Source organism: Taeniopygia guttata, chromosome 7, assembly GCF_048771995.1.
Source record: "Taeniopygia guttata chromosome 7, bTaeGut7.mat, whole genome shotgun sequence".
NCBI classification, from domain to species: domain Eukaryota; kingdom Metazoa; phylum Chordata; class Aves; order Passeriformes; family Estrildidae; genus Taeniopygia; species Taeniopygia guttata.
Window position 1 is genome coordinate 14,947,067 of NC_133032.1, and position 21,857 is coordinate 14,968,923.

General features: G+C 39.7%; 1 protein-coding gene across 3 annotated transcripts in view; it reads left to right on the plus strand.

The window, feature by feature from the left end:
* CERS6 (ceramide synthase 6) overlaps positions 1 to 21,857 on the plus strand; it is a 95,990-nt gene that overhangs the window by 66,522 nt on the left and 7,611 nt on the right. For 2 of the 3 annotated variants that reach the window (XM_030277425.4, XM_072932207.1), the window contains exons 7-10: positions 4,040 to 4,168; positions 7,511 to 7,617; positions 20,320 to 20,476; positions 21,494 to 21,517. In XM_030277425.4, the coding sequence (XP_030133285.1) occupies positions 4,040 to 4,168; positions 7,511 to 7,617; positions 20,320 to 20,476; positions 21,494 to 21,517 (417 nt within the window). The remainder of the gene's footprint in view (positions 1 to 4,039; positions 4,169 to 7,510; positions 7,618 to 20,319; positions 20,477 to 21,493; positions 21,518 to 21,857) is intronic. The other variant, XM_030277426.4, reaches the window with a different exon arrangement.

Here is a 21,857-nt window from a genome sequence, read left to right on the forward strand (position 1 = left end):
GGAGAGGTGCAGTGTGTCCTTGCTGGAAGCAGCAACTCTCAGCACTGGCCTAACTCCAGAACTGGTATTTTATTTAATGTAAATCAAGAGAAATGGACTTACTCCATCTCCATTTTATTCTTCTCTGATAGCAAACGGATGACTTCAAAAATTACTTCCAGGTTTTTGGTTGGTTTTTTCTTGGTTTTTTTTTTTTTTTTCTACTTTCAAATACTTGTTTATCTTTATTACTTTATTTAGGTGTTACAAATTCCACCAGATTGTCTTTACCTGACTGGAGGTGTAAGCAAACTAGGCTGTTGCACAAACCTACTATTGGCATTAAGTCAGTGAACTGTGTGTATCAATTTCTACAGTTTTATAATGGCATGCTTTTAGCTTCATAAATATCCACTGTGTTGCTGTTATGATATTCTCCCTTAAGGGTGTTAATTTTCAAGGACTGAAACTAAGTATGAATTGGTGTTTTATCATCTTTTCCCAGCTTCCCATGCTCCTGTTTTGTAAAACACTGAAAAAAAAATTATGGAAGTTTGTTAGTTTCAAAAGCACCTGATGACCCTTAAAAGCAGTGAGCCTTATTTACAAGCTTTCTGGATACCTGATGTATTGGTTAATGGAAAAATATTTGACAGGTACATTTAAAGAAATGTATAAAATTTCTACTCTGAGTTTTAACATGTTTGTAGAAGGTCTAGGAGACCTTTCTGTGTATTCACACCTTTTATTTCCAAGCATTTGGCAATTCCTAGAGCTTGTGTTTTACTTTTTTTTTAATGACAGTTCAGCCATTCCAAGAATAAAGTGATCTGTAGCTGCTAATTTTCTTGAATACTGAATTTTGATTCTAGAAAATTTACATTATATTTTGCCAAATTTGGATACTAGATTTCTTTCTTCAAAGAGACTTTTCTTGATAAAGAAAGATGCACAGAATTTATGTCTTTTGTTTCAGTGGAAGCAGTTTAGGCTGCATATGTTTTGCAGGCCTTTCCATTTCCTTGTTGATCTGTAATATAAGCCACAAAGATGATATTTTGCCCTTCAGTGGCACTAATGCTCCATGGCCACTTGGCAGTTCAGTCAATGACTGTGACATGTTAAACAAATGTGGGTGGCAGAAGCCTTAATTCCAGAGGGCTTGTCTACAAGTTGTGACCCATGGGGTTTCTCTGCTGTCTGCCCTATGTTCTTCCCACTGATGGTGTCTCGAATATGTTCTTTCTGCTATTCTTAGCCACAGATTTTCTTAACGTAGGCACATGACATCTTCTAGCAGTTACAACTGGTGGCTATGAATCTTCTGTAAATAAAAACATCTTTCACAAACATATATATGATTTGAAATACATTAACTAAAAAAAACCCAAAATTAAGAAGCCCGTTCCTGTACAGCTGCTTTTCCACTGTATATGGGTGAAAGTGCTGGAGTAAGCTGGGACACAGGTACCACTTGGTATCTAGATGTTCAATACCCTTGTGTATAACTAAAATCTAACAGGTGGCTTCTTCAGAGCATAGCATTAATCAATGACTTAAAAAAAGTCACAGAGAGGAAACAACCCCAAAAACAAAACAGTCTTATTTCTATCATTGCTACTTTTTTCCCCACAGTTTTCCATAGGTCAGTCAGCACTTCAGTTTCAGAGATGGTGGAGTCAAGTGACTGTCTTTTTAAAGAAACACTATTACAGAAGGAGTTCCCCAGACAGCATTTCTTTAAGAAGACTCATGCAAAAATGTAGAACACTGCTGCCCAAGAACATTAGGATTTCTTAGGAATAATCCATATTGTCAGGAATGCCTTCAAGAATATCCAAGGGGGACTAGAAATCTAGTATTTGTAGAACATGAAAGTGTCAGCTGTGAAAATAGAGGAGATCTTCTACTTGACTTTTTGCCCCATTAGGACTGCCTATGTGCTAACATAATTGCATTTGGAAGGAAAATTAAGAACAGTGCCATAGTACCTGCAGGTGAAGGAGGTAAAGAGCTAGGCTGCAGTATGGCCATAGGGCAATAATAGTAGTTTACTTCTAATCCCATGGATTAAGGTAGGTGCTTTGCTGGTTTTATTATTGTGAAGTGGTGAAATGGTCTTCATATGTGTGTTTGTAGTTCCTGAAATGACTGAGATGCCATACCCTTGTTTTCTGTTATGACACTCAGAAAAGGAAACAGCCTTTAATTGTCTTTTTCTTCTGTCTGCTTGAAGAAAATGGATTTAAAGCAATGGCTTAATATGATTGCTGAATGTATTTTATTGTGTTCCATGATTCTGGGGGCCAGATAACCTGGCTGGGAATTGTTTGGTATATACTAAGCTGACATATGAGTCTCTGTTTTTAATCTTTTTATCTTTTCTCCCCTTCCCTGCCCTCCTACCCTTCCTCAGTTTTGTGTTGGAGGTACTGGCGGTGCCTACTGAGGAGTAGGAAATAGGATCTTGTAGCCCCTGATAGCATTAAACATGAGTGATAGGCTGGGAGCAGGTCCTGTCCCTCTTCAGTTAGTGAGGCTGCTCAAGCTGCAGGTGTTTCCATGGACTGGCAGGGAAGGCACGTGCTGGTACTGAGCGGCAGTGGCACTGCACGTCCTTAAAACCAGTGGTGCCTACTGCATTCCCAAGGAGAGCTGGGAACATTGCAGGTGTGCTTCTCAGTACTGAAGAGACAGTGCAGTCAGGGGCTGCAGCTGCTGCTTTTCCGGAGCTGCCCCTGTGTTAACTGCAGCTCGTGGCACTTTCCATAGGGCCCTCACAGGTACCTTCAGTTCCTTTGCAAACCAGGTGCTGCCCCTCTGAAGGCACAGTTTTGGTTTTCTCTGTTGTGGGCCACTTAGCTAAAGACTACCACAACTCAGCAGGACTGGCCCACAAAAGCTATGAGAAAGCCAAGTTCCACCTCCCAATACACTTGGTGAGCAGGCTGCCTGAAGGAACTGCTCCTTTTGTCTGCCTGGATCTCTCTCCTTTCTGTCAGCTCTGCATGAGAGCCACTCTCAGAGATCTCTGCATGAGATCTGCTGGGAGCTGTGCTACAGGTTTTACATATGGTGCATAGAGAAACTTCCCAGTTAAATGTTGCCAGTGATCTTTTCTTAAGGGTTTTAATATCCTTTCTCAAAGCTGTGCAGGTAGTTCGGCAAAATGCCAACAAGACTTACTTTAGTCTGACTTGGTGCCTTGCTGAGAAGAGTCTCATTTCTGCGGGTCCTGTTCTCTCATAAATTAGTCTGGGAGCCTAGTCCAGGTAGGCAGGTTGTTCCCTCTGCTTTATCTGCCCCGTGACAAGTATCTGAAATGTGATGTTACTTCTGGGAGTGCCTCCACTCCCAGATTTTTCAATAGTAACAGTTCCTTTATGGGCAAATAACTGAGAGTTAGTTACTGGTGTGGAGACCAGCTAGCCTACATCATTTGGGAGGCAGTGGATTAGAACCAATTAGGAGGAGATGCTCCAGCTCATTTGATGACTTTCCTAACCCTGTTACAGTGTGAAGACGAAGAACCTTGATTAAAAACAAACAAATAAAAGCCTGGATCTGGGATTCTCCCAGTTGTTCTTGGCAGGTGTCTGCTGTCCTAATGCATTAGTGCCCTCCTTTGTAGCTGTTTTCTCTCTTCTGAATGGTGCATTATTTGGAACTTGGTTATGCATATTGTTATAATCATATGTTACTTTGTGCATAAAAAGTACAGTGGAATTTGATTTGCATGTACATATGCCTTTTCAAAGTAACTTCAACTGCAAATGTTTATTTTATTAGGTTCAATTACTATGAACTGAGAATTGTGGTCATTGCCTAGCTTTCAATAATGTTTTCACATTTGGTTAACATACAATGATTATTTTATTCAGTCTAAATGAAATATAGAGCAGTGTGTATAATACACTTATATAGTAGATATTTTTATAACTTACATATAATGCTAGATTTAAGAAACAACCATCCATTTTTGTATGTGAGTACAGAATATCAGTGTTTGCTTCATTGGATTTTTGGTTTTTGTATCTTTTCCTTGCTTCTGCTTCTCTAGGACTTTGGAATCATGTTTACACATCACATTGTAACAGTCACCCTGATTACCTTCTCATATGTAACCAATTTGACACGAGTGGGAACCTTGATCTTATGTCTCCACGATGCGGCTGATATTGTCCTAGAGGTGAGATCATTCGTATGTCATCCTGCCAGTAGGTAGAATCTTTTTCCTATGCAGAACAAGTGGTTCCTAAGCCAGTTTAAGATGGTAATAGTGGTTAATATAGTGTATTCCTTGCTTAAACATCTTGCACATGTAGCAGCACATATTTCTGATTTCAGACTGGTTTATTCTTTGATATGTTGCTTGTACAGAGCAGAGACAGGTAATGCATTGCATGCCTGTGAGGGTTACATGCAGATTCTAAATACAGCATGGGAAAATCAAAAGCTAAAGCTGCAAAATCTGGAAAGTGGGGAAAGTGGGTCACCTGGTTCTTAACTCCTGTGACGTGATATGTGGAGAAATTACTCTGTCTCTGAAAGAATGAAGGTGTCACAGGTGTTTCTGCTCTGCTTTGCTGGGCAGAGGGCGTTGGACAATTTACTGGCTTATTTGGGCATGGCCAGTGAGCTGACCTCTGACTTTTCAGGTTCCCATGCCTCTGGATCCCAGTACCAGCAGTTGTATTTAGAGAAGAAGGGATGATTGAAATTCTTTTACGTCAAGAGGATCTGTAACTTCCATAGTGACGGCTTAGAGATGTTGTCATCCTTTATCAGTTACTAGACAGCTCTGGGTCATGCTGGAATTTGGCTGTCTCTGAACTCTCCTCCAAACTTAATAACTATTTTGTCTGCAATTAATTTTTATTCAAGTACCTACAAAGATACCTGTTATGCAAGAATATAGGCTTACTGCATGAGTCATCTATTGCAAAATCAAAATCTGCCATTCTGATTCAGTAGTGCTGTAAATATGTTTTTATATTTTAATCTTTTTTGTTTTAGAAGGCACATAACTGCCTGAGATAGAAAGCAAAAGAGAATGTGGATTTTTTGTGATAAAAATAATCACATCTTTGCAAGTCTATTTTTCTCTTTTAGCCATGTATATAACTAGCTGTGACTTCACCTAAACTTTCTTCATTCCTCTTTTCTCATCACCAGAAAGAAGTACTTAAAGATGTTTATTCTATATCAGACCAGTGTCTGTGGAACTATAAAAACACTAGAGAGAAGCTGTACTAGGCCAACTAAAACTTTACTCTCTGTTCATTCACTAAGACAAAGAGGAATTGCTGGTATTCTCAGTGGAGTTGCAAACATTGATCAGATGTGCTTCCTCATGAGGCACATACTTAAGTGGTCTTTCTAGTCAGTTCTTTCAGTCCAGTTTGACTGGAAATTCTGCTAGGGCAGTGTGTCACAACATAGGTGCCATATGAAAGAACATGGACTCTTGCATACTGCTGACATTACCGAGGGGAAGGTCCTGCAGAGGAAAAACCTATCAAACTGCTAAAGAAGTTGGTTAAATATCTTCCCGTGATGGGTCAGTTGTGCACCTGACCTGTGTTGCCTAGTAGATATTTGTAGAAATGAAAAGCTACTTCTGGTGGCCACTAGACTCTTTCCATCTACCATTTCACAATGAAATACGTCCACTGGAAAGCACCATTTTCTGTTATTCTCATTGCAAAAAATGCATTGGTGGGAATACTGGAGGTGAGATTTTTTCCACGGGTCTTAAGGTATCTGGAAGTATGGAAGAACCATAGTAGGATTATCAAGAAATTGTAATTCTGTGTTCCTCAGTTGTATTCATGGTTTTTAAACTCAGAAAATTGTATTCTATTGTCTTAGGTGGCCAAATTCCATCCTACAACAACATATTAATTCCCTTTGTAGTCTTTCTTTATCACTATAAGTTGTAGAGTTACTGTAATTTGTTTTTTGAGAACCAATGTTCCAATAGCTGTACTGTTTTTGAGAAATGGCATGCTACTACTACAAGTTGCTATAGTAATATCAGTCTCATGCACTATGAAACCAGTTTTTTACACTGCCACCATGGAAATATATCCAGAATTCCTGTACTGAATTTTCCATCATCTGAAAAGCAAGGAAGTTAGCAATGCTTCTGCTTTGTATGTTGGCACCAAAGTGTTCTCTTTTCCTTAAAACTAGGCTGTGAGTATGAACTGCTAGGAAATTTGTGTGTGTCCTCTAGAAAATAGGGCTGATTCAGAAAGGTTATGTTTTCTTCACAGCAGTGGTGGCTTTCCTCATGTTCTGTGAGCTTCCTAACTTGGTTTATTTAGTGAGAAATAATCTTCATGTTCAGGTTTTTAGTGGGAACATTGCAGAAATTGGATAACAACCAAAAGTGCAAGTTTGGTTTTGGCATCCAAATTATCTGTTTCTCTGGTTTGAATTCTGCATTCAGAATTGTATTCTGTAGGCATAGTTATAGTAATTTTGCTCCTTCTTCATACTCTGGAAGGCCTGCACAAGTATCTTCTGGGATCCTGGGAGCTGGATGAAGGTCCCCTCAGAAAGGAGCTTTGAAAGGGTTCCCAGTGGCTTAAGTGGACTCTCTCGATACATTTGACAGAAAACATGAAGGAAGACTGTCCCTATCTCAAAGCAGATGTTATTTTAAAATAATTAACTGCTTGCACACATTAACACTGTGGAAGCAGTACAGTCATCTTAAAACAAGCTTCCTTCCCTATATACCATTTTCTTCAGGGAGAAAAGGGTAAAGAAACCTCTGGGGAGATCAGTGTTTTAATTAACAGTTTCAGAGAAGAGTAATGAATTAGTGAGTCCTTCACTGGGAAGGAGTCAGAAGATTGCTTGAAGACAAGTGAGAAAAGCATGTAAATATAAGCATAAGGCAACAAGTTAGAAAGCAGAGGATGAAAAGAAAGACTCGGAAAAATACTTGAAGGAAAGCAGTATAATCTTTGAGGTGGAAAGTACTCAGTATAGTCAGAAAAGGAAGAAGAGATGCTTCAGAAAAATTGTAGTAGATATGCTAGAGGAATTGAGACAAAATTTATATATAGTAGCTACTAGAAGGTCAGAGAGCTTGGGACACATGGAAGATGGATGCTGAAAATGCCAGTGGAGCATACTGGAAAGGTGAAAGATAAGTTGGTAAAGAGGATGGGGACAAAGACACCATAAACATACTGGGATTCCCAATAACCCTCATAAAAGGCTTAGAAGAGTTTTGCAGATCTGAAATTGTAAAATCTCAAAAATGAAATTAAAATAAAGGAAATAAAGAAATTAAATACTTAGAATAGTTTTATGTAGTGTGGTTTGGGTTTTTTCCAAAGAAGATATTTTCCAGCTGCTTGGTGGAGAGGAGTTCCAAGATCACTAAGAGGTGGCCCAGTGAAAATGTTAGCAATTTCATTAAAATTTTATTTCTTCATTTTCTTACAGCTTATACTCTGTACAAGAGAATTCAGTTGTCCTCATGGAAGTAAAAAGACATCTTTTTCTTTTGCAGGCTGCCAAAATGGCAAACTATTGCAAGTGTCAAAAACTGAGTGACCTTCTGTTCCTTACATTTGCTGTTGTCTTCATTGTCAGTAGGCTTGGCATATATCCCTTATGGTGAGTAAGGACATTGTTTTCCTCAAGCTCTAGGCACCAAGAAGCTTGGAAATAACTGTGTTATAATTGAACACCATTCTTTGCTGTTACTCTGTTTCCCAAAGCACCAGGGAGAGTTTCAGACATAACCAGGTGCTGAAATAGCCTATTTGCTAGAGTGCCATTGTGTGTATGTGTGCTAGATGAGAAACATCTGGGCCTTCTGCTGGTTTTAAGCTATAAGTGGGTTGGAGGCAGCATAGCTTAAGTCTAGCAGGTGGCTGGCTGTATTGGCAAGAAAGGAGATGAAAATGAAATATTAGTCACCAAAAAAGTCAATCAGCAGCTAAGCTTGAAGCTAGAATATTCTCAGTAGCTTTCAGTGCATCCTTCATGAACGCTTTGAGCTTAAAGAAAAACACAGTGGAATAAGTAGTCTGACCTGCTATAAGGATGTTATTGCCATGCAGATTGCAATACTGCATGCTGCTCCTTTTCCACCTCTCCTTTGAACTAGGGTTCCTGGGGCAGCTGTGTAACACTTAAGTCTGGAAGGCAGTTTCACAGTTTTTACTGTAATTTCACATCTTCCCAGACAGTCAGCTGCTTGCATGTGCTTGCACTCTTGTAAGCACACAGACTTGGCATAAATGTTTGGTTCTTTAGCAAGGATCTTCTGCATCCAGAGAGCGGATGGCTAATTAGGAAACACATGGATGTACTTCATTGTAAAAGTGCATTGAAGTTTTTCTGCAACCTGTGCACTATATATGAGGAGGACTGAGAGAAGGTGTTGGCCTTGGCTCTTTACTATTCTCAATCTTTTCTTTCTTATAAACAGAACTAGCAGAGATATCTGTATTTATAGGAAAGTAAGAGAGGTCTTTCATTGCACCACAAGATAACAATGATAGTTTTGTTTTTGGGAAGCAGCAAGAATGACAGAAGTTATACCCTTTGTAGAGTTTATTTAGATTACCACTGAGCTCCTTATTCAGATATGCAGAGGATTTACTGATGCCAATGTCAACCTCCCTGCTACAGTTTCCTTTCCAAACCTCACTAATGACATCTCTTTGAGGTTTTGTTAATGCAAACAGGGTAAGACCAAGATGCCCTTAGGGAACTTGTCATCAGCTCTGCTTAACCCTACAGGGTAGAAGTCTCATTTAGCATTCGATGACTAAAGATATTGCCATAATGCCTGGTTCCTATGTGTTGTGAGTTGATGAACAAATATGACAAAACATGGAAATGGCTAGTCACACAAACTGCATGTTTAGAAAAACTTATTTTCTTCAAGGAGCATTTTTTTCTTTCTTAAATAGTTTTACTTCCCTTGCTCAGTCCTTCCTTGAAGCCTACTGGGCCATTCACTGAATTTCTGTAAATGAAGTAAGTTGGTTTTTCTACTTCTATGATCTCAGATAGGAAACATGGTGCATTCCTGCTCATAGGATTTCACTTGACCCTCGCTTTCTGTTTTATATTGAGAAATGGAGGGAGGACCCAATTTCACCAGTGCATTTCTGCCCCTGGAGACTGCAATATATGACTGTGCTTAAGGGAAGGCTCAGTCAGATGAGGACTGGATGGGTTTGCAAAGGGGAAATCATACTTGGCCAACCTGATAACCTTCTATGATGAAATTACTGGCTTGTAATTACATAATTACTGGATTATTGGGCAGAATGCACCCTCAGCAAGTTTGCTCATGTTCCCACCTGTGAGGAATGGCTGATACACCACAGGGCTGTGCTGCCATCCAAAGGGAAGGAACCTCAACAGGCTGGAGATACAGCAAACAGGAGACTCGGGAGTTCAGCAAAAGCAGTGCAGGGCCCTGCACCAGTATTTTCTGGGGGCTGACCACCAGGAAAGCAGCCTTGCACCAGAGGAACTGGGGGTTCCAGTGGACACTGGGGTGAACATGAGCCAGCTCTGTGCCCCTGTGGCAACAAAGGCTGGTGGAACCCTGGGCTGCCTTAGGAGGGGTGTGGGCAGCAGGCTGAGACAGGTGACCCTTCCTTTCTACCAGCCCTGCTGAGGCCACATGTAGAGCACTCTGTCCAGTTCTGGCCTCCCCGGTGTCAGAGAGGCACAAAGCTGCTGGAGACAGTCCAGCAAGCAGTCACTGAGATTGATTAGGGGACTGGAGCACCTCTCACATGAGGAAAGACTGGGACGGGCAGAATGGTTTAGCACAGAAAAGAGAAAGCTCAAAATGAGTATTGGCAATGTAGAAATACATGAAGGGAGAGTGTGCAGGAGACTGAGGAATGCAGCAGCTGACAGTGTGCTGTGTACTCCCTGTCACAACCAGAGTGGTTACCCTGGTGATCCCTCTGCCTTGTCATGGTTTAACCCCAGCTGCCAACAAAGCCCCACAAAGCTGCTCTCTCACTTCCCACCAGTGAGATGGGGGAGAGAATCAGGAGGGTAGAAGTGAGAGAACTCATGAGCTGAGATAAACACAGTTCAATAGGTTAAGGCAAGAGCTGTGCACACAAGCAAAGCTAAACAATGCTTTCATCCACCACTTCCTGTGGGCTGGCAGGTGTTCAGCCATCTCCTGGACAGCAGGGCTCTATGTGTAATGATGACCTGGGAAATGCAAACGCTGACACTCTAAACATGATCCCCTTCCTCCTTCTTCCGCCAGGTTTGTATGCCGAGCATGACTCCGTATGGTATGGAGTATCCCTGGGGGCAGCTGTCCCAGCTGTGTCCCCTTCTAACTCCTTGTGCATCTCCATTCTCCTCACTGTGAGGGGCAGAAGATGCTTTTACTCTGTATGAGCACTGCTCAGCAATAACAGAAACATACCGGAATTACCAACACTCTTTCCAGCACAAATCCAGAATATAGCCCTATACTATCTACCACGAAGAAAACTAAGTCTTTGCAAGCCCAAACCAGTGTATCCCTTAATCAATGAAAAATACTTTTATTTATTTCAATATGCAAATAATTTCGTGTGGTATAGATGATATTTTGATTTTTTTTAAGACCCTTTTATTTCCAGACCAAAACCTTGATGTATGTCAATCCCTGTATGGGGTTTACTTAACAGTTGGACTCGATGATCCTTGTGGGTCCTTCCAACTAAGAATATTCTGTGCATCTATTCCTAATAGCTACCCTTAGATAAAGCCAGAGGGAGTTTCATTGTTCTCAGCTGTGCTATAGGCAATGTATGTGGGAGTCAGAGTTAGCAGGGATGAGCCATGGCATACATGAGCTTGTGTCTCCCAAATCCTTTTCCTCTATGAAACAGCAATTCTGAATCTTCAGCTCTATTAGTTTGCATGTCAGCAAAGATGACTCACTGGAGTGGCAGCAGGCCAGGAAGTATAGTTTTGCTCTCCTTTGCTGAAAATTCAAAATAGCAAAATTTGGTGCCTGATTAATATTACATAAATATGCAAATTTTTCTAGTATAAGGGCTAAGAGGTATAAAATCATTGTGCATGTAATGTAAAAGCAAGGCTGTAATTTATAAGAAAACCTCCCCCATGCAGGAAGGTGAATACTCAAGACAGGCTTGCAGAGACGTCACTTCCGAAGCGCTGGTGTGCTGTGGTGCTGCCCCTTTGCACAAGTGCCATTGCATTGTGCATAAAGGTGCTAATAAAGAATTCAGAATGTATCAAATGCTGTTGTTTGAAGGGTGTTTAACAGCGGGGCTAAGACAAAAGAAACTGGCAATTAGGTATATATTTAGGAGTCTTTCTGCAGACATCTGGAGTTCATTTCAGCAATAATTCAAAAACCCCAGGATACTTTCTGCCTCCTGCTGCTAAGTGAATGTAGGAGTAAAGCTGCTATTTTCACTGACAAGACATTTTGCTTGTGAAATTCTCCCACTTGCACATAATCACTGTTCTAACAAATTACAACATAGAACAAAACTCTCCATGAGTCAGGGGGAATATGATGCCTTCTCAGGTGATACAGGATTGTAGGGAGAATAAAAGCAATCTCAACCAAAAAGTTCATAGAGTTTATACAAGCCCTTGGCTAGTCTAATCAGGATGCATCAGCTGCAGTGTGTGGCTTCTAAATGAGATTTTGGTGTCAATGTACCTTATATAAGTATGGGTCAGCCAATTCTCAGAAGAACAACTTTGTTCCTTACTATTCTTTCATTTTTAAAGCTTGTTATGACAGTACACACAGTCTGGCTCATGGCTGCTATCTAATTGCCTGTATGTGGCAGTGAGCATCTGCATGAACCAAACAAGCCTGGTGTGATTCTTCATGAGTTACAATTAACTTCTGTTGATCGTGGTGAGCTGTAATGAGCCCTAGTTACTTATTACCAGACCTGCAGTCATCTCTGCAGGACTGGCAGAATAGCTCCTGTTGAGTTCCACCACTGGCAGAACACTAGTGTGGGACATAGCCCTGTCTTTAATGTCCTAAACACTGTGTTTGCAAATAGTGATACAGTAATGCCAGTTTGAACTGTTCTTGTTCATTTATCCTGGAATCAGCTTCTCTCTGAGCAAAAGGGCAGTGCAGAACCCCTTAAGTAGCAGCTGCTGCAAAGATTTGCTGGCCCTCTCTTTTTCCTCGTTTTGTTCTTTAGCTGATATTGGCTGGGTTTGTACAGCTCTCAACAAGCAGTGAAGTTGTATTGTTGTCTTTCATGCTGGATTTCTTTCCTGGCACATTTTCTCCTGACTGGCCCTTGGAGTACGTGTGTTTGTGTGGGAAGACAGCACATGGACCCCAGCAGAGTCACTCTGCTTCACTCCTCTGAACATACTGGTAAAACAGAAAGCTCCAACCTACCCTTAAAAGCACCCTACAGTACCAAAGCAATACATAGGCAGTGGTTAAAGCAAGAGTCCTGGTCAGGTACTTCACACTGTGAGAATTCAGGTAGCTAGATGAATCCCAGCTGCCCAGACCTTGTCTGCACTCTGAATGAACACAATTGTTTTGAAATGGTTTTAGGTGCTCTTGTTGGATTGTAAACCTTTCTAGCTTAGCTAGGATAATAAAATAACTTTATTTAGATGATCTCTTCTGACACTGTCTCAAGCTCATTTTGCTCAGAATATTGTCTAAACCAGAGAACAATCATAATCATATGTTGCTTCTGGGTAGCAAATACTGAAAGAATAAATTTTGATTTTGGTACTTTATTCCTGATGCTGTTCATACTGTCATTGAGTGGATGCTGTAGATCTAGCAAAAATTATCTGATGTGCTTACATTTCAGTCTGTTTGTAGTTCCAGCAGGCAACTTATAATCAATCAGTTTATCAACAGCATTTAATATCAAGGTTTTAGCAAACAATAGTATATTCAAAGAACTCATAGACTTCAATTTATGGATTAAAAAAAGGTTTAATAACCTAAGTCTCTATAAATTTACAACTCTTGTCTTAGCTCTTCAGCAGAGCTTATATAATGTTGTCATCCCATCTGCTTCTGACAGAACATTATCAGATGTTACCCTTTCTAATGCCTAGTTATTTTATTTCCTCAATTTTTTTTTCTGCATTTGTGAACTCAGGCCTCTTGAGCTTTACAACAAGCAAGGATGAAATCTCTGGAGTACCAGGTTGATACTGATGCAGCTACTTACAGATAAGCTATAAGAAGTTGAAAGGTTAGAGATGTCATTCACCATTATGGGCTTGCAATGTAAATAACAAAAAGTGGCATTTGCTCAGTGTTGCTGTTTTTAAAATTTTCATGTGATCACAGCAGGAAGAAATTATATGAAAAAAGACTTCATCAGATTTCCAAAGCCATTCTTATCCTCATTTTTAGTTTGTATAGACTGTACTCTGTGGCTATAATAATGCTTTCTGTTGTGAAGGACAGTCTATTCAGTCAGTGTTCTTACTTCTTTTATTAAGAAAAATGTCCTGTCTAAAACCTGTGCTCCAATTGGAAGCAGGACAGATACTTGTGCAGTGGCACTTCTCTTGCTTAGAATTATTCTGCCAAGCATAAATGTGTCAGGGCAAGGGAAGCAGCATTGTTGTTTTTCTTGTGGCTAGACATCTTAGTCACTTTTAAATCAGCTCAGGTAGGTAGTTTGAACTTGTGCAAACATTTTGCCTCTTCTCAGCCCCTTTTCTCTTAGAGATATCTTTAGCACCAGGGTTTGCTGTTACTGGCACATATTTTGTGGTGCTACAGAGTCAATACAAAAGCAGAACAATGCTACTGCAAGCTTCTGACATATGTGGGATGTAAAAATCAAAGCTCTGCAAAAGCAGGAGAGTAAGTTAACTTACCAGCTTGAAATATTAAGTGACTTTTGAACACCATGATCAACAGCCATGATGGAGCTGGTATCTCCTATGTGTTCAGCTAGGAAGAGGTCATTGTGTCTGAACACCTTGGGAGAAACCCAGCCCCCGTCTAAATGAGCACATTCAATAGCTTTCATCAGGGTTGCACAGTGGCAGAGTTTGACCCATAATATCTCTGGAAGTATAAATAATTAAGAAAACTGGATTAAACTGAAAGCCATTTAGGGATGATTTCACAGACATTGATGTTGTATATAATTAAGCACAACTGCTCTTATTTTTAGTTAACAGAAAGGGGCAGGAGGATAGCTTCTTTATACTCTGATACTCTGTTTTGCAAAGATTGGAAACTGTATAGTTTACAACAAATGCTTTTCCTCTTTGGAGAACAACATGTACTCCAGGAAAATGGATCTTGATATGTGTTCTCTGTTGCACATACACATATGTGCCTGAAGATTTTCAGATTTGGAAGTGTCATTCCTATCATAACAGTTCTACAGTGCCTGTGTGGTGTTATCATGGGTCTTTACCCAAGCATTTTGCCATAACACACTACTGATACAACATCTTGCTGAGTATAATTACATTCTGCTAGGGATCTTGAGTTCTCTTCATATCCTGATGTCTATGAAGGACTCTTCTGAAGTTTGAGTTTGGATTGTGAAAGTGCCTATGACTTTGTATCTCTGTTTTTTCTATCCACAAGAGTGTAAATGCTACTATTCATACCAATGGCTGCAAAATCAGCTAGTGGGCAGTAACTGCTGATGAGAAGAATTGAGTGAAAAGCACAGCTGAAACTAGGACAGTGACAGCTTGATCAGGTCTCTTCTACAGTACATCAAACATGAATAATTTCCTGCCTGCTCCATCATTTTAGTTAAGTAATTGGAAATCCTATTGATCTGCACACAGGACTTAAAAATACACAGTCTCAGTGTCAGGGCTGTAACTTCTGCAAAGACATATTGTTCCTGATTAGTATTAGGACAGGAGCCACCCATCTCCACAGCAGCTGAGCATGTATTAGTACCATGTCAGGAAATCCTCTGTGTGGGGCTGCTGTAGATGAGCAGAATGCCACATAGTGGTGACCTCACTGATAAAATTGAAGTATGTGGATTTAATGTTGCTCTGAATCCTGACTCAATAGTTTATATTCTTTCTGTCACTGCATTTTGCAGAGATCTTTCATCAGCTCTCTAAAAGAAGGAAGGTAATGAGCATCACCAACCAAACAATCTGATGAATCAGTCTGAGATGCTGTTGAAAGATCTCTCTCTCCCCCAGTCCTTCTTTCCCTGCTTCATTGCTTCTGTATGGGTGACTGGTTCATCTGACTCTTCTCTGTTCACAGTAGGTCTCTGCTACTTCTCTTGTATTTGCCATGCACTGATATTCTGAAGGGCTGAAAATGTAAGAGACAGCGGATCTGAGAAGGGAAACAAGCTTGTTCTCCAACTTAGCAGGAACCAAGAAGCAGAACAGTGATATAGACACAGCAGCTGGCCAAGCTGAAACTCAGATGAATAACTTGGCAGTATAGCCCTTTATCTACTGGATTTGCTATAATGAAATATTTAGCTGCACTGCAGTTTGAGGCCTCCAGTACACGGAGTGCTACAAACCAGTTTCCTCAATTGATGGCTGTTTTGTGTATGATTCCATACACTTCTCAGGTAAAAAGCTGTTTAACTCATTTGAAATTTCATGCAGAAAAAACATCTGTGTGTAAGGTCTGTTGTGTAGCACTGTCATTAAAAATAACTAGGACAGCCTGGGATATGAACTCCTATTAGATTTCAATCATCATAGATTTCAGTCTAAATCCTAGAGATGAATCTTGACCATTGATGAAAGGTATCTGATTTATCATCCTGTGGCTGATCAACATGTGCACATATATTTACTCTCACACTCCACTGCTCTTCATTTATCTGTGAGTCTCAGTGACATTTTTTTCTACCTATCAGTTTATGGCATCTGGTAAGGAAGTAGTCCACAGTGTTTTATAAACAAGCTAATAATTCTCACAGCATCTTTATGTGGCCAACAAGGTGTGCCAATACTTTGTGCCCATCTTTAACAAAAAATGAACTGTGTAAAGAAATTTGAAAATTTCTTAGATCACATAAGTTAATATAACAGCTAAATCCACAATTTAGAACACCTGACTTTTTATTCTTTGGTCATAGTCACTTTTTACTACATATAATAAAGAATAAACTACTATGTTTTGGGGGCAGATTGTAGGTAAGTGCAATTGTTTGGTTTTTTAAAGGAAAAATTACAGAAAGGACAAACACTTTGAAGTGTTGCTGGTAGGAGGACTGTTGAGTTACTTGCACTAAATGGAATAATTAATGTAACTACATAATTACAAAAATGTAGTTACGTATTTTCTTGGTAATGTATGCAGTATTGAAAGGTGTCCCAGTACAGGTGTTATGGTGCAATATAGAATACAGCTGTCTAATATACACATAATGGGAATAAAGACATGTACTCCGAATTATTTAGACAAGCTGGTATCATATTGTGCTGTCCTTGATCATATCTGAGACTTCCATCTAGTGTGCTGTGTTAACAAAGTGACTTTAATAAGCATATTGCAGCAGAATATGTTGGTTACTGGACAGTGCTGCAGAAGGGAAGGCAACCTCTAGTAGCATTAATTTCAGCTGCAGATTTTTTGCTCCCATTGGATGTGATAATATTGCCCATCATCCTGCTGTGCATCTTTCTGCAGAGTTTATAACTAAGTTCTTGCTTATCTGGAAAAATACCTACTCCTTCCACATGATCCTCCTTTTCACCTCTTCAATTCTCTCAGGATCCTTTCAGAAGCAAACACAGCACATTTTTGTCAGTTCTCAGACAATACAGATAAGGATTTTACTTTTCCACCCATTCCTCTCTTTCTTTATCTCCTTCCATCTCCAGGTTTTCTTTTCATCCTTGGTGCAAGACAAAGGATCAACTTGCCAAGATTAGTAGCTGATACCCAAGAGCCTGGATTTGGGCTCACAAAGTGGTCAGAGGGGAGTGTAATGTTAGTAAGTCAGAGTGGATCTGTTACCTCTAGTGTCCCAAGTACTGCTTCACTGTCTAGATAAGGAGCTAGAGACTAGAGGAAAAACCTGTGTTACTGCTGATGTGTTGCAGGTGATTATTTAGTAGTTGTTGAAAATGTGTTCATTTTATTCTGAGTGTTTAATTAGAGTGGTAGTACAGTAAGTACAGGATTATCTCTCCCAGTGGCTCAGATATTGTGGCAGCATTCCTGAAAAAATACCACAGATTTCTGTAAGAAGAGATTGGATCTTAAGTGGTGAATTTATTTTTATTTGCTTTCATCAGCGATACTGCTTAATTCAAGATGCTAAACTGAGTGCTTCACACAGCCAGGTGCACATTCACCCTCCTTGAGATGCATTTAAGGAGGGAAGAATACCTTCCATGAAATTGTGTTGTGTTCTTCAGCTATCAAAATCTTCCAGGGACTTGGAAAACAAACAGTCCAGAAATTATTTTCAAAAGCAGAAGCTAACATTTAGTTTCAAGTTGCAAAGATCTGAGAAATGCTAACAAAAGTTTTCAGAAAGGTAGAGCACTTGCAGCTTAAAGTAATTTTCCCCTGTGAGATTAAGTCCAGCTGCTTCAAGTCGGATACCCAAGAATCAAAGTTTCCACCATTAATTTAGAAAAACTGGGATTTATTCACTGGAGAGCTTTGGAAAGTCCCAGCAAGTGTGTTTACAGATTTAAGTGCTTTTCTGAATATTTGAATCTGAGATTTATTTGCATATACATCTTATAGATGCTTTTTTCTCCATGTAATCTATTTTTGTGCTGCTATTTCCAGTCCATATTATTTGTGTAGTTGATTAAAATGCTTCCATTGAATACTTGAAGGAGTGAAATTGATGGAAAGTGGTCTAACTTGTTTTCCCTTCCTTTCTTCCTCAGTCTCTACAAGTATAATTTCTCCGTATATTCTGACTCATAATCTTAGGAATTTTTCCCCATTTTGGACTTTTAATGTGAAATAATTTCTTTATTTTGAGAATTTATTTGCTTTCATCATTTTTTCTCTATTTTTGTGTATTTTTCACTCAGCTTCTGCTCTGTAGGTGCTTAGACATAGCCTTAGCTCCACATGAACACCTTGCCTGCACATCAAACCACTGAACCCTCTTAGCATTGCTGAGCAATTCATGAGATCCTTTTTGCACCTTTAATGGAGAATTCCAGTCCTGTCCTTAGTTTGCCAGACATAACAGATTAGAAAGAAATCTGCTTTTTTATTAAGGCTTATTTCCCTAATACACAACATACAAGTAATTTGCACATGTGATTGTTTTTAGTATCAAAAGCACTCTTTTGGCCTTGCTTTCTTCCTGAATTCTGCAAGAGTGTACTAACTCATCTCTAATGCTGCTTTTTTTTACTTGACTTCTGTGTAAGTCCCCAGAGATGAATTTGGTCCAGTTAATAAAATATAAACAGAAATCTGCAGAAGCTTCATTTACAATTCTGTGGCATATAATGTTTTAGACATAGAGACAGTTGAGTATAAACAATGGTAACTTTATGTACAGGAGTTGCTGATTTCAAGTTTGAATTTGATATAATGGTTAGGACTGCAGTAAGCACTGGTGAAGTTGAACAGTGCTGGCTCTACCTCTGTTTTGATATGATGAGAGTGCCCTCTTGAACTGTAAAGTGGGGTGTTACTGTGACAAATATAGCTACCACTGGCAGAACAGATTGCACAAAGCTGAGACTGAAGAGTTCTATCTGACAGAAGCATTAATGTGATGGGGTTTTTCCAAACTGGAAAGCATTTTCTGGCGTTCACACCATAAACAGGAGACAGTGTAAAAACACAGCTGTACAGGAAGGTTATTAAGCATTCAACTTCTGTAAGAGGGCAAAAATTAAAAGGCAGAAGTACTATGAAACACCCCTACAGTATTAAGTCCAGTGTATCAGAAATCACCGGCTGATTTTTGATCGATGGTGTTACACACATTGGGTGTGTATCATTACCACTAAATGTTGTATTCCGGATTTGTTGTCTGTACATATTTCATACTAGTACTACTTGAACTGGATTTAAGTTGCTGGAGAGGGCTGCGCAGATGTGGTTGTTCATTAAAAAGCTGAGACCAGTATCTGCGGTGCCTGGGGCCGGTGGGGGTCCCGGTGCCGCTTTCCCGGGACGTGCCCCGAGCCCGCCGTGCTGGCCGGGCTGAACGCGCCATCTGCTGACTAGCGGGGATGGCTGTTTAAAACAAGGAGAAAGGAACAGAAAACCCGCGGAGTTTTGAATTCATTTCTGCATCAGCAGGGAAAGTGGATGAAGTTTGACAAATCCTTATATTGCCTTATTTTTCTCCCCCTAGTTAGCAGCGATTCCTAGATCATTATTTTTTTAAAATGCCATTGTTTCTATTGTTTGTTCTCCACTCTGCTCTCAGGCTGTTTGCTAGAATAGATTGAATCACCTGCTGTGGCACAGGATTTGAGCAGAAAGTTAGTGCTGTAGTCACAAGGCTTCAGAATTTATTGCAACATCAGTTTATTGCCTGCATCTGAAATGCTGATTTTCAAAAATTTGTTTCAAATGTGTAGACCTGCCTGAATGTCTTAGGGTCATAGAGTGATTTGGATTGCAAGGGATCTTTAAATGTCATTTAGCCCAACCCACCTGCAATGAGCAGGGACATCTTCATCTAGATCAGATTGCTTAGAGGCCTGTCCAACCTGACCTTGAATGTTTGCAGGGATGAGGAGTCTACAACCTCCCTGAGCAATCTGAGAGTGTTTTACCACTCTCATTGTAAAAATCCTCTTCTTTAGATCTAGTCTCAATCTACCCTCTTTTAGCTTAAAACCATTAGCCATTGTTTTAGCTCAGGAGGCCCTACTAAAAAGCTTGTCTCTGTGTTTTTATAAGCCCCCTTAAAGTACCAAAAGGCTGCAATAAGGTCTCCCATCCCTCACAGTCCCATTGTTCACCTGTCCTAGCTGCCCAAGCCTCACTCTTGGCTGTACATAAGTGTATGCAAATCAGATTTAGTGCAAAACGATGGCTAATATGGGGGCCAGTAATTTTTGTTATGAATCAGGGGAGGACTTATTTGAGTCAACAAACACCTGCTAGCTGTATAGATGAAGAGAAGAAATGCACACTGAGGACCTTTGTTTTCTGTATGCAATGTTTACAAATCAAGTTAAATATTGAAAGTGACATTTTGAGGTTGTTTCTCTCTGGAGACACCTGTGTGATTCAGTCCAAGTCACTGTTACTTTGAAAACCAACTGTCCATGTGGATCCCATCTAATGAAGTACTTGTCATTTTGATTTAAAAATAACCTCTTTGAGATTGTTGGCTTAAGGAAAGTGTTATTCTTTTTCTGTCCCTTTTTTCCTAGGATATTAAATACAACATTGTTTGAACTATATGAAGCTCTGGGCAATTTTCCTGCCTTGTGGGTCTTCAATGTGCTGCTTATAGTTCTTCAAATTCTGCACTGTTTTTGGTCATACCTAATCATAAAGGCAGCCTACAAAGCTATTTCAAAGGGCAAGGTAAGACAGCACGGGGTAAGACATCTGTTTAATGATTTTAAGTTTTCCATTATCAATAGCAGTCACTTTTTGTTTGGTTGGTTTTTTTTTGGTTTGGTTTCTTTTTTTTTTTTTTTTCCTAATCCATAACATGCTACTGAAGACACATCTTGTTTTAGATAAACTCTTCTTTCCTTTCCTGGAAACTTTTTCCCACTACTAATGACTGTCAGATAAGTTAATAATACTCTGTATAGTGATTGTCTTTATATGTGTTTCTGCACTTCTTTACAACGTGGTACACTGAACTAAACTATATAAGGGAAATCATGTTAAATAAACCCAACAAGTAAACTGCTTTCTTGGGGCTACCAGTTTTGACTTTCTTCTTTATAGCAGCTGTTGGCAAAATGTTCATTTCACAGCTGGAAGTGATAGCAATAATAAAATGAAATTCTGCTGTGTTTGCTAGTGGCAAAGTGGCAGATCACAGCCTCTTCTGGGTTTGTGTATTAATGAGGTATTGCAAAGAGCTATGTATTTTCTTTCTGTGTATTTTCTTTCTGTTTGTTTGGGCTAGAACTTAGTGTCTTGCTACCAGTGGTACATTGGCAGGAAGATGTCACTCCCAAAATTACCAGCCCCAATACACTTGCAGTGCAGACACAGGGCTTATGTCCAAATGGTAGAGCTAATCCTTACAGATCATGTAAAGTCAGGACACTTTGCCCTTAAAGAGCAGCACACACTGATGTGACTGACCCCAAAGTGAATGGGAATGTTCTCCAGAAAATTGCTATCTATGAATGTGCTGGAGAGCTCAGCCATTGCACTGGCAGAGCCCAGAATCTGCCGCTCCATCTGTGAAAGAAAGATTCATGAGCTGTATTTTGCCTGGAAGCAGCTCTTTAGTCTCCTCTGCTTTTAGCAATTATTAGCCTCAGCTGTCTTGCCTGAATCATACCAGTAACTTCGAAGACTGCTTCCTGCTCTCTCTTACTCTGCTTGTTCATCCTTTCCCTTGTGCTGTGCTGGAAGGCTGGGAAGTGGAACCCCTTGCAAGTAAGTTTCTTTAAATTTACTATGCAAAAGATTTATTCTGACAGCACTGGTGTTTGTGGTTTGGGTTGTTTTGGTTCTTTTACTGTGTAGTTTTTGCTTGATATTTATCCATTGTTTGTATTTATATATTTAAGTAAAGAGTATCTTGAAAGGCCATTTTTTTTACTTCTTGGCTATGGGTCATCTAAAACCAGTCAAACCCACTAAACCCACTTCTATCTGTAGTATTTGTGTACTATTCTGTTTCACCTTTTTTACATAGAGATGGATGGATGGATGAATAGATGTGTGTGTGTATACACATACTTATCTATCTATATATATATATCTCAATAGGATA